Consider the following 13,776-nt stretch of genomic DNA (forward strand, 5'->3'; position numbering starts at 1 on the left):
GTGAAGTTTAGCCCTGCTCACCAGCAGCTCTTAGATCCCAATGATGGCTTTGCTGTTTTAGGGCTATTGGATTTACTTTGGTATGAGGGGGGATGTGGGGGGTGTTTTTGTCTCGTGAGCTTGTAATAGCAACTGTAAGCAGGTTTGGTTATTTTATTGTTTTATTGTAGTTTATTGTAGCTGTAGGTTATTTGACCCTTCACTGGTATAAATAATTGGATTTGCTTGGCATAACATTTGTGTAAGATGTTAAATTGAGAGATTTTAAACCAATAAAGCAAAATCATGATTATTAAACGGATAGTTCCGGTCCTAAAATCTGATTGGCTGAGCCGCGTTCGAAGCTGTTGTAAAATCCCAGATAAACGCACACTTATGACCACCTCACATCATTCCATAATGGCTTACTACAAGATACTACAATAAAGCAATAAGCCACTCGAGACCGTGCGTTACTGCTATGATTTTATCACGGGGAAAGACGTTTCCGCTTCGCATCGTGCCAAAACAACCTTCCCCGTGATAAAATCGCAGTAACGCACGGTCTCTCATGGCTTATTGCTTTATTGTAGTATCTTGTAGTAAGCCTTCCCAGACAAAATTTGGGGCTATTACAGCTGCAAATGACTGGTGTTGGGATTGGATGGGAATGTTGGAATGTTGAAATGGAATGTTGGATGGGAACGTTGAAAGGGAACATTAAAAGAGAATGTTGGAAGAGAACATGGAATGGAATGTTGGATGGGAATGCTGGAAGGGAATGCTGGAAGGGAATGTTGGAAGGGAATGTTTGATGGGAATTCTGAAAGGAAATGCTGAAATTGAATGGAATGTTTGATGGGAATGTTGGAGGGAAATGTTGGTATGGAATGCTGGATGGTAAATTGGGGCTATTACAGCTGCAAATGACAATGGTGTTGGGATTGAATGTTAACGTTGGATGGGAATGTTGGAATGTTGGATGGGAACGTTGAAAGGGAACATTGGAAGAGAATGTTGGAAGAGAACATGGAAGGGAATGTTGGAAGGGAATGTTGGATGGGAATGTTGGATGGGAATGTTGGAAGGGAATGTTGGAAGGGAATGTTTGATGGGAATGCTGGAAGGGAATGTTTGATTGGAATTCTAAAAGGAAATGCTTAAATGGAATGTTCGATGGAAATGTTGGAGAGAAATGTTGGAATGGAATGCTGGATGGGAAATTGGGGCTATTACAGCTGCAAATGACCATGGTGTTGGGATTGAATGGTAACGTTGAATGGGAATGTTGGAATGTTGAAAGGGAACATTGGAAGAGAATGTTGGAAGAGAACATGGAATGGAATGTTGGCTGGGAATGTTGGCTGGGAATGTTGGCTGGGAATGTTGGAAGGGAAGCTGGAAGGTAATGTTTGATGGGAATTCTGAAAGGAAATGCTGAAATGGAATATTTGATGGGAATGTTGGAAGGAAATGTTGGAATGGAATGCTGGACGGGAAACTTGGGCTATTACAGCTGCAAATGACCATGGTGTTGGGATTGAATGGTAACGTTGAATGGGAATGTTGAAAGGGAACATTGGAAGAGAACATGGAATGGAATGTTGGCTGGGAATGTTGGCTGGGAATGTTGGCTGGGAATGTTGGCTGGGAATGTTGGAAGGGAATGTTTGATGGGAATTCTGAAAGGAAATGCTAAAATTGAATGGAATGTTCGATGGGAATGTTGGAGGGAAATGTTGGTATGGAATGCTGGATGGTAAATTGAGGCTATTACAGCTGCAAATGACAATGGTGTTGGGATTGAATGGTAACGTTGGATGGGAATGTTGGAATGTTGAAAGGGAATGTTGGATGGGAACGTTGAAAGGGAACATTGGAAGAGAATGTTGGAAGAGAACATGGAATGGAATGTTGGATGGGAATGCTGGAAGGGAATGTTGGATGGGAATGTTGGAAGGGAATGTTTGATGGGAATATTGGGTGGGAATGTTTGATGGGAATGCTGCAAGGGAATGTTTGATTGGAATTCTGAAAGGAAATGCTTAAATGGAATGTTTGTTGGAGAGAAATGTTGGAATGGAATGCTGGATGGGAAATTGGGGCTATTACAGCTGCAAATGACCATGGTGTTGGGATTGAATGGTAACGTTGGATGGGAATGTTGGAATGTTGAAAGGGAACATTGGAAGAGAATGTTGGAAGAGAACATGGAATGGAATGTTGGCTGGGAATGTTGGCTGGGAATGTTGGAAGGGAATGTTTGATGGGAATTCTGAAAGGAAATGCTGAAATGGAATGTTTGATGGGAATGTTGGAATGGAATGCTGGACGGGAAACTTGGGCTATTACAGCTGCAAATGACCATGGTGTTGGGATTGAATGGTAACGTTGGATGGGAATGTTGGAATGTTGAAAGGGAACATTGGAAGAGAATGTTGGAAGAGAACATGGAATGGAATGTTGGCTGGGAATGTTGGCTGGGAATGTTGGAAGGGAATGTTTGAAGGGAATGTTTGAAGGGAATGTTTGAAGGGAATGTTTGATGGGAATGTTGGAAGGAAATGTTGGAATGGAATGCTGGACGGGAAACTTGGGCTATTACAGCTGCAAATGACCATGGTGTTGGGATGGGATGTCTAACAAGCATCCCATGGTCAGGTGATCACATGATTTTGGCTAATTAGTGTACATGCTTTTTTCGTATACTTTCCTTGGCTGATTTCTGTACCGACATGGTTCAAGCTGTAGTGAGCAATAAATATATAATAAATTAATACATTACATAATATATATATAGTTTATACTCTGCAGCATGATGAACTTCTCATCCTCTCCCTCAGCCAAGAGCACGGTGAAGCTGCAGGCCCCTCAGGACCCCTAGCACACCCCTGGGACGATATCTCCCAGTACTCCTGACCATAACTGTGAGACAGATGTGTTCTTCTGCCCTCCCTGGAGTCCTGCCGTCCGCCTAAGCGTAGCCTTTCCATGATGACAAAAGCAAAAAAAAAACTTACTGAGAGAAAAAAAAAAGAAAATTAAATATTGGATTTATCTAGTTGGTAATAAAAGGGCCATGAAATTGATTTAATGCTGCAGCGCTTCTCTTGGGTGGCCTCTCACGGCGCCAACGCAAAACAATGAGCCGGTAAGATCTATTAATTAACCCACCTAATCCGGCACGGTTAATCTCTCACAAGAACTTGATGTGCTAAGTTTGAGTGCGGCGCATGGCTGCTGCAACAGCAAAGAAAAGAAAAATAGAGAAAAGTGGAATTTAAAGGAGAGGTATTTCATTTTGGCAACCATACAAGGTAAAGGGCTACAAGGGTGAAAGTCAGCAATGGAAGACTTAAAACAGGTCTGTTATGAGTTTAAAGCTGCTGGAACACGTGGTTGATGCTGTACACGTCAAGTTAGCCTTCAGATGACAGACAAAAGCGTCTACTAATGGGAACAACAGTTGAGCGAAATGAGATATAAGGCATAACAAAGCCAAAATGTAATGTCCCCATATGTGTCCACAGGGTCTCAAGAGGTTAAATCAGTGTGTGACTCTCCATACACAATACCGAGCCCGAGGTTAAAGCTCAGCTGTTGAAGGGCTGCACAGAGATGGGGAATAATGGAGATCAGTGTGTGACTCTCCGTACACACTCTCCTGAGGTTAAAGCTCAGCTGTTTACAGGCGCCTATACAGTCATCGATTGGGTGGGAACGCTGAACTGCTGTGATTATGACCTCTGCTGACTGACTAAAGGGCTGCACAGAGACGGGGAATAATGGAGATCAATGCCTGACTCTGTATGCAATACAGAGCCCAATGTGAACCCACCTGGTGCAGGTGAAAGCACTGCACATGTGTCAGAGGGGCTGTCTGTTTGTCTGTAAGGAGTGGATGTTAGCATCAGTTGAGGAACCAGATTAGTTCTTGGTTACGGTGGCTTATGGATCTGACCGTCTGGACAAATTTCCTCGAAGCATCATGTGACAGTTTGGGTTTTACATTTACATTTTCAGCATTTATTAGACGCTTTTGATGAAAGCGACTTACAGTACTGTGACAGTATATTGTCTTAGCAATTGAGTTTTAAGGGCCTTCCTCAGGGGCCCAACAGCAGCAACCTGGCAGTGGTGGGGCTTGAACCAGCGACCTTCTGATTACTAGTCCACCTTAACCGCTAGGCTACAACTGTCTACTTTCTACTGTTTACTAGTCCAGTACCTTGACCGCTAGGCCACAGTTGCCCTTGTAACTGCTATGATTACGACGTCTGCTGACTGATTAAAGGGCTGCACAGAGACGGGGAATAATGGAGATCAGTGCCTGACTCTGTACTTAATACTGAGCCCCTTGTGAACCCACCTGCACACATCAGAGGGCCCCTCTGTGTTAGTTGGTCAGGAGTGAAGGTCAGCAGCGGTAGTGTTATGTTTTTGTACTTTTTGGGAGGTGCAGCTAGCTTTCTAATTAGCCTGTTTATATGGGCACAGAGAAGTCAGCATCTGTAGTCAACCATCATTTCTAACAAGGAATTCAGAGTCTAAATACATTATAGAACTGTCCACACCTTTAATATTATATTCTGTGTTTTTGAACCAGCAGGTTTTCTGAAAACGCAAATGAGATATCCCATAGCCTACTGTCTGGCGTCCACTTATTTTTGGCCATACGTTGTACCCTTAGTGAGCAAGTTTTCTAATCATTGCCACTCAGAACGAGAGCAGTTTGTTAGCCGGCTGCTTTGGGATTTGGATGTGAATCCGGCTAATAACGGGGGCTGGATGAGCTGTCCGAGCTGAGCTATGTCTGATTACACGCTATCATTCCGTCTGACTGCGAGCGCCATCACCAGTGTCAGACCCCCACCGTCTGATGAGCCGCTGTCACCCGCTGATCTATGCCTTCATTAGAGCAGGCGCTCTGTAATCATATTTATTATAATGTAATGCGCCGATGTCTCTGAGCCGCTCCTCTGATCTATGTCTCTAATCAGACCGCACTAATGATGAGCTTTGATTACGCCGTTCAACAAACAAGTCTCCGCTCCGTAGTTAACTTTAACATTATTTACTAGTCCGTGTAGTTCGCGTACCCATGTGTAATGATGTGTCTGTTTTGACTGCTGTCTGCGGAGTTTCACTTGAAACCCGTCTCCGGCTTGACATTTAAACCCAGCCGCCATCGTGCCAGCCTGGTGAGACGCATCATTCTCCTCGATTAGAGCTCTTTGAGAGGGCCGCATGGCTTTTGACAGGCCTCATTGGCGTGCACAAAGTGGAATGGCATAATAAGCACTCAGTAACAAGCAATTAATCCCCCTGTACTCATCTTTCAGGGGAGCAGTGAGAGGGCATGTTGCTGGCCATTCCAGTCAGGCTTAGCCCATAATGTTCAGCTGTAGCCATAATTCATCTTCTGTGTGTTGTGTCAGAGATTAAACCACGTTTACCATGACTGACTGTTTACTTCCACTGGCTCCAAATAGACCTGATTTAAACAATGAATAGGACAAGCTTGGGAAGCTATATTTAGCTATATGAGGGCTGCTCCTACATGTTCCTGTCTGTTCAGTGCTTGCTTACAGCCAAAAATATGTGAACACCCTGACCATAAGCTTTTTGTGCTGCCCATTCCAAACCCTTGGCACAAAAGTTGGCACCCTGTTTGTGGCTGTTAAAGCCTCTACTTTTCTAAGAAGGATGTCCACAACATTTTGATGTGTGTCTCTGGTATTTGTATCCTATTAAGCCAAAATAGCAATCAAAAGGTTGCTGGTTCAAACCCCACAACTGCCAGGTTGCCACTGTTAGGCCCCTGAGCAATTGTATACTGTCACAGTACTGTAAGTTGCTTTGGATAAAAGAGTCTGCTAAATGAAAATGTAAATGTTATGTTTGGGCTCTGATGTTGTACGAGAAGTTCCAATTCATCTCACTAGTGACCACTGGAATTGAGGTCAGGTCTTTGTGCAAGCATCTGAAGTTTTTCCAGACCAAACTCAACAAATCATGTCTTTCTAGAAATTGCTGTGTGCACTGGAGCACGGACATGCTGAAACATAGAAAGGCCGTTCCCAAACAGTCATTGTAAACTTAAAAGCACATTAAACACCTTGTAACAGTGGGTGTGACTGAAACACCTGAACTCAATGTTTAGTGGAGGTCTTAGTACTTCTTCCTCCTCTTCTCGCCCCTTCATTCTGCACAGGCGTCTCTTCCACCAATCAGGTTCCTTACACAGCGTATGAAGATCTCACCCACCCACACATAGTCCGGTCCCCCGGCAGTTGTAGCCTAGTGGTTAAGGTACTGGACTAGGATTCAAAAGGTTGCTGGTTCAAGCTCCATCACTGCCAGGTTACCACTGTTGGGCCCTGGACTCTCAATTGTTCAGACAATATACTGTCACACTACTGTAAGTTGCTTTGGATAAAAGCGTCCGCTAAATGCTGAAAATATGAATGTAAATGTAAAAATGTATCTTTGTTAATCACACTTCATCTTTTAACTTTGTACTCATTAATGAATAATTCAGCTTGTAAATATAACTGTGATGCTGTGTTTACAATACTAACTAAATGTGCACACTTGACCTGGTTTACCTCAGCATACTGGACACTTACTATTAATGCACACAAAACATCGAAGCTGCGATCACTCAGACTACACTTTTATTTTTACTACAGTTTACACTTTTACTACCTCTGACCCTGCACATGTTCTGTATTTACTGTCTATGCACCTTTGTCTTTTGTGTTTTGTATATTGTTTTTGCACTATGGTCTTTTATATCTATTTTTATTGCTGCACCGGTGATGTAGTAGTGTTAGACATTTATAAAGTCATAAATCCTATATCAATTTTGAATGGGATTTGAGTCAGGAGATGCCAACCACTGCAGAGCATCTTTCAGTTTTGAGTTATTTCAGCTTTATGTTCAGGGTTATGTAAGGCTAATGAGGTATAATATGGCATTTGGGGTTTTTGGTATCATATGTGCAACCCTTCGTTCTCCAAACATGACAAGCTAAATTAATGCCAATTTTTATTTCATCTAATGTGCATTATTTTGCACATCATCATAGACAAAAAGTAGGTGGACAGTTCACATGCTTGTTGGACATCCCATTCCAAAACCATGATTATCTTTATTTTTTTAAGATCTATGTGTGTAAAAACATAGCTTTTTTTACTTCATACTTAACCAACCCACCTAGTTAGCATCAGCTCTGCAGTGATAAGAAAAGCCTTCCCAAGGCTGTGCTACGATGCCATGTTTGACCCTGGAGTCGAGCAACTGGAAGCACAATAGGTGCTAAATTACAGAGCGTATGTCTATGAACCATTTTATCCAAACAATCATCCGGTTTACTCTAAGCTGCAGTTTAACCACACGGCTCGGTTGCAGCTGAACACTCGTCCAACAGCCGGGTGAATACTTGGCATCTGAATGCCACTTTACTGACTGGCCGGCCTCTTTTCACTCCTCACTTCAACATTCTGTATTTTCTGCTGAATTAAAGCATTTCAGCACTGGCTCAGTGTGTGATAGAATGCAGCATGTTTCTATAGAAAAGAGCCGCTGTATGGAGCCGATGGTTATGTGCTGAATAGAGGAGTTATGGTGCTGAAAAGGAGTCGTGTGGTGTAATGTGATAGAATGAGAGAGATACAGAGAGAGAGAGAAAGTGAGAGTAAATGAGTGTTACTGACCTGATATACACCGATCAGCCATGTCCATTTTATCAGCTCCACTTACCATATAGAAGCACTTTGTAGTTCTACAATTACTGACTGTAGTCCATCTGTTTTTCTGCATGCTTTGTTAGCCCCCTTTCATGCTGTTCTTCCCAGGACCACTACAGAGTAGGTATTATTTGGGTGGTGGATCATTCTCAGCACTGCAGTGACACTGACATGGTGGTGGTGTGTTAGTGTGTGTTGTGCTGGTATGAGTGGATAAGACACAGCAGTGCTGCTGATGGAGTTTTTAAACACCTCACTGTTACTGCTGGACTGAGAATAGTCCACCAACCAAAAACATCCAGCCAACAGCGCCCCGTGGGCAGCGTCCTGTGACCACTGATGAAGGTCTAGAGGATGACCAACTCAAACAGCAGCAATAGATGAGTGATCGTCTCTGACTTTACATCTACAAGGTGGACCAACTAGGTAGGAGTGTGTAATAGAGTGGACACGATATTTCAAAACTCCAGCAGCGCTGCTGTGTCTGATCCACTTATACCAGCACAACACACACTAACACTGCTGAGAGTGATCCAACACCTAAATAATACCTGCTCTGTGGTGGTCCTGTGGGGGTCCTGACCATTGAAGAGCAGGGTGAAAGCAGGCTAAAAAGTATGCAGAGAAATATATGGACTACAGTCAGTAATTGTAGAGCTACAAAGTGCTCTTATATGGTAAGTGAAGCTGATAAAATGGACAGTGAGTTTAGAAACAAGGAGGTGGTTTTAATGTTATGGCTGATCAGTGTATAAAGCAAGCCTTCACAGATTGAAGCTTGGGCCTTCATCTCTGCTTCTTCTAATTATTTCATTTAAGCAGCTGTGTTTATCTACCCTGCCTCGCAGCAACAATGCATTGTTTATAATAGCCATCTTAAATTTTTGTGTGTCAGGTTTCCCGACAGCAGCGTACGGCCCGGTGGCAGCAGCGGCGGCAGTGGCGGCAGCGAGAGGCTCAGGTAGGGGAGCCCGAGGAAGAGGCAGCTACATGGCGTACCCACAGAACCCGGGGCCAGGTAAACGTTCTGACCGCGTGTGTTCTGTGTGGCTACAGCTATGTCCATCCTCTTCTGCACCTGACACTTCTTTCACTTACACACTTCAAACAAGAGAGTGGCAGCATTAACCTAAAACAACAGAATAATCATTAGCATGCTGCTTTTCTCCCCGATTCTCGATCAGCAGCCGCCGTTCGTGTGCATACAGGGTTTTTAGGATCGATGAAGAGTGATGAGCAGAAAATCCTATTTTTCTTTTCGCACCTCGGTCAGGATAACAGCGACGGACATTTTCTCCTCCTTATCACTCCTCATTGATTATCTAGTCGGCTTGATGAACAAATCTGCCTCCTTGATGGCGCTTTAAATCGATGCCTCGTCAAGAGAGTCCGGTTGCCTTTAGCACAGTTTAGCACAGAGGTGACGACATCTTTAATTGACAGGCCGACACCTTGGGGTCCCTAAAGCGTTCTGTTCTGTAATTAAGTACCATTCTTTAGTGGAAACCTCCGGGTGGCTGGGAGAAGCTCAGCTCTCAGTCATTGACCTGTCTTTGTTTGTATCTTTTTTTAGACACTGTGCAGGTTTTGTGGTCTCTGTCTGTCCCAAAATCTGTTTCTTTATTTATTATGATAACACGGTGTGTAGAAGATGGACTTTGTTGGTGTTTGGTGGTGGGGCAGTTTGTGTCCTTTTCATGTGAACCATGTCAGTCAACACAATGTAAAGCCCAATAAAATAGCCCAATGCTGATATTATTAGGGGGTATAGTGAGAATTGTTTATGATATCGTATCGCCCTAGTAATGTTAAATAAACACTGCGATATATGCAGATGTGACTGTCAAATACAGTTGTTTTCTTTTTTGATTATGGGTGCCAAGTTGTTTTGAAGCTGGCCTAACCAAAATCCATGGCTTGATTACTAGCTGCCCCAAAGGACTCTTTCATCAACTCTTAAACTGATCTGAGGTCTGCAGATGGAGAGTGGTAGTTCACTAGTCTGTGGGTCTTTCTTAAAACCTAGTGAGCTGCCTACTGCTTACCTAGGTGCCTAAGTATTGAGGATTCTAACTGACATCAAACTTTAGAAGGCAAATTATTTAGACCCACTACTAGACAGGGATTACATCATAAATTGTCCCCGCCTACCGCTGTACTTGTAGCTTCCCAAGCTAACGGAGTTAGCCTCAGGCCATTCAAACCTATTGGCTGAGGTGACTCAACCTGCTAACATGCCAGCTAACATTTCCCTCCGTGTACCGAAAACTGTTATGCTGTCGCTGACAAACCCAGAATTTCAAATAAATTACACTTATAGGGTTAAGGGCCTTGCTCGAGGGCCCAGCAGTGGCTGCATAGCAGAGCTGGTATTCGAACTCTCAACCTTTCAATGATGGTCTAAAACTTTACCCACTAGGCTATCACTGTCCCTAAGAGAGCTTACCAGGTCTCTTATTAGACAGCCTACCAGGTCTCTTACTAGACAGCTTACCAGGTCTCTTACTAGAGAGCTTACTAAGTCTCTTACTAGAGAGCTTACCAGTTCTCTTACTAGACAGCTTACCAGGTCTCTTACTAGAGAGCTTACCAGGTCTCTTACTAGAGAGCTTACTAGAGAGCTTACTAGGTCTCTTACTAGAGAGCTTACCAGGTCTCTTACTAGAGAGCTTACCAGGTCTCTTACTAAAGAGCTTACTAGGTCTCTTACTAGACAGCTTACCAGGTCTCTTACTAGAGAGCTTACCAGGTCTCTTACTAGAGAGCTTACCAGGTCTCTTACTAGAGAGCTTACCAGGTCTCTTACTAGAGAGCTTACTAGGTCTCTTACTAGACAGCTTACCAGGTCTCTTACTAGAGAGCTTACCAGGTCTCTTACTAGAGAGCTTACCAGGTCTCTTACTAGAGAGCTTACCAGGTCTCTTACTAGAGAGCTTACTAGGTCTCTTACTAGAGAGCTTACTAGGTCTCTTACTAGAGAGCTTACCAGGTCTCTTACTAGAGAGCTTACTAGGTCTCTTACTAAAGAGCTTACCAGGTCTCTTACTAGTTCTCTTACTAGAGAGCTTACTAGAGAGCTTACTAGGTCTCTTACTAGAGAGATTACTACAGTAGGTCTCTTACTAGAGAGCTTACTAGGTCTCTTACTAGAGAGCTTACCAGGTCCCTTACTAGAGAGCTTACTAGGTCTCTTACTAGTTCTCTTACTAGAGAGCTTACTAGGTCTCTTACTAGTTCTCTTACTAGAGAGCTTACTAGAGAGCTTACTAGGTATCTTACTAGAGAGCTTACTAGGTTTTCAGACAGACCCTGTGTGTCTCACTGGAGGTCCATTCTCCTTTTCACTTGGTCCATCTTTCCGGCTGTTTCTCATTCTGTCTATTTGCTGTGGATCTGATTCTGTTCACATGCAGCCGGGAGAACGTTTCCCACAGGGTGCTGCACCTCAGGAGGCGCTGCCCTCTGGAGGGATGTCTCTTAAACTCCCAACCTTCCTGCCAGCTTATCTTACTGACTAAGTCTTACGGACAAATGCCAATGAAGTCAACCCTCCTATAGTCTCTGCACTCTTTGCATTGAGGAATGCCCTCTGATTCACACGTGTACTGTCCTTTACTACAGTAAAGCCTGTTCACCAAAGTGACAGGTGCGTCTCTAAAAAGAAAAGTCTGCTGTATAGCTGTATAGATCATTTCCAGTCCCTCTTATGTTAGATCATTAAGCCAAAGTTTACTTTTGGCTTCCTTTTTTCATTGTTTTGTCCTGGTTTCCCTCTCCTCGTCAGAAGCCGAATGCCGCCTCTCGTCAGCAGAAGAGCGTCTGGTTTAGGCAGCCAGCTGTCCCTTGCTGCTCAATAAATGTATTCTGCTAAAGGTTAACAACGCCGGCAAAATTTCTCTTGAATAAGCTTTTCTGCTGCAAGGCTTTTCAATAGCCAATCACCGCTGTGTTTAACCCCAGAGTCTCTCCAAGCTGCAGTTTAGCAAAATACCCGGCTCGCCGCGTGCAGAGTTTTTACTAATGAGGGCAAAGACAATCTTCCTGTGTAATTATACAGCCAAACAACAACACTGTTGGCCTCTACACATCAGAGGTCGGACTTTTTAAAGTCGATGTGTCTCAGTGAAACGTGGTTTACTGTTAATTTCCGGGCATTGTGGAAGAGTCACTGAGAAATGAATTGTAGAGCACTGGATGCTTTCTTTCGTTGTACTAAGAGCTGTTAGTGGCTGCTGAGGTTTATAAGTGCCTCTATGCTAAGTAAGAATATGACTTTAGTGCAAAATTGGTGCACAATTTGAGCAAACTGTGAAGAGTGGAACTGTCCAAAGACATGGCAATAGACTCAAAAGTAAAAAAAAAAAAAAGAGTACATTTTATGCTACTAAAGATGCAGCGTTTGTCTATGTGCCACCCGTCTCTCCTGCTCATTCTATGTCCTCCTTGTCATCATCTTCCGTCGGCTCTAACCTCCAGTTCAGGACACATTATCCTGATGAATGAAGGAGGAAGTTATTGTATAAAGCCACGTTTTTGCTTGATGAGGCCTGCGGCTGGCCAGGCACGGAGCTGCACTCGTTTGGCTAAGTGCTTGCCATTATCTAGAGATCATTATGCATTTCATCTCAACAAGCACCATGATCACGGCAAAGAGGCTCAGCGGAGGGCCACGTTGGCCCGGGCCGCCACTGCGAGATTAAACCGGCTTCCCGGCTCCCACGTGTACCCATCTATTGCCTCCCACACACAAACACACACAGCTGCGCGTCCGGCCCGTGCCAGCACGCAGAAGTGGAAGAGGGCCGACAGCGGCTCCGCTCTCTCAAGGATGCTCTCTACATGACGTAGGTCCCACAGGCCCTCAGTGCAGGAAGATAAATGTTACACAAAGGTTAGAAAGGCCGCAGCTCCCGTGCTCTTTCAGGATGGTCTTTTCGGCACAGCTGTGATGGGCAGATGCTCAGACAGGGCCTCTGGGAGGAACCGCCTGAGCTTCAAAAGAGAGGCAAACTCTGGTGGTGCTCAGCTGTACATCTCTTTCATCTCCTCACTCACAGAGAGATATAGAACTGCTTTTTTCTTTTAGATTCACCTTTAAAACCTTTGTTATTGGTTACGTTTCAGAGAAGCACAGGCCAAACTGTTGGAGGCATTTTTGGCCATACCGTACCCGTTGTAAAGTGTGTGTGTGCGCACATGTTAGTGTGTACCTAAGACATGCACAGTATGGCTGTGCATATACAGTGGAACCTCGATTTAACAGACCTCCACAACAGATTTTGGATTTAACGGACAAATGAAATGTTTAAATTCCCAGGAGAGGTGTACCAAGACCAGTAGTTCAATAATTGTCCTCTAGCCGGTGCACGTCTCTCTGTTTACATGAGTGATAGGCTATATTTTGTTGGAAGGCTCGCTTTGTTCTCGCCTTTTTCTGTGTTTTTGCAAGTTCTTGTGCTTAGTTATGCACCAGCACTGCTCCAGTAGCCACCAGTAGTGCTTCAGAGTCCGAATAATAGATACTCTAATAGGTACTAGATTCCCCACTATAAGATCATGGCAAAAACATCTCCTCCACCCACACATGGTAAATGAAATTTCTCCCCAGTAGAACAGTACACCAATTTTAATAATTATTTACAGGTTTTACATGACATATTTATATATCTATTTTGTTTGTATATTTTCACACCCCTGGATAAAAAAAACCTTGCTGTTTCGGACAGTCGCATTTTACGGACCAGTGCTCCCCTTTTTAGTCCGTTAAATCGAGGTGTATGTAATTAACCAGGGATTCAGGGAATTTAGTAAAAATAGTATATTGAGAAGCAAAGCCGTCTATTCATGTGAACTTAAGTACAGAAACCCATCAAATTTTTCCTGAAGCAATAAAGTGGAGCCTGAATTTTCTCATACAGATAATAAGGTGCTTGTATTTGAGGATTTTATTTTTCATAGCTCTCTTTTAGGTTAGATTGAAAGGAAATGTCTGCTTTTTGGGCCAGTGGTTTGAAGTTCCTCCTCAGAGGCAAAGTAGAAATAAGT

The 13,776-nt window shown here is 43.6% G+C and overlaps 1 protein-coding gene across 4 annotated transcripts in view; it reads left to right on the forward strand.

Annotated features, from left to right (window-relative positions):
* Positions 1 to 13,776, forward strand: part of msi2a (musashi RNA-binding protein 2a) — a 375,070-nt gene that overhangs the window by 330,650 nt on the left and 30,644 nt on the right. For 2 of the 4 annotated variants that reach the window (XM_063013642.1, XM_063013644.1), the window contains exon 11: positions 8,627 to 8,749. In XM_063013642.1, the coding sequence (XP_062869712.1) occupies positions 8,627 to 8,749 (123 nt within the window). The remainder of the gene's footprint in view (positions 1 to 8,626; positions 8,750 to 13,776) is intronic. The other 2 variants (XM_063013643.1, XM_063013645.1) reach the window with 1 other exon arrangement.

Source organism: Trichomycterus rosablanca, chromosome 18 (genome assembly GCF_030014385.1).
Source record: "Trichomycterus rosablanca isolate fTriRos1 chromosome 18, fTriRos1.hap1, whole genome shotgun sequence".
In the NCBI taxonomy this organism is placed as follows: Eukaryota; Metazoa; Chordata; class Actinopteri; order Siluriformes; family Trichomycteridae; genus Trichomycterus; species Trichomycterus rosablanca.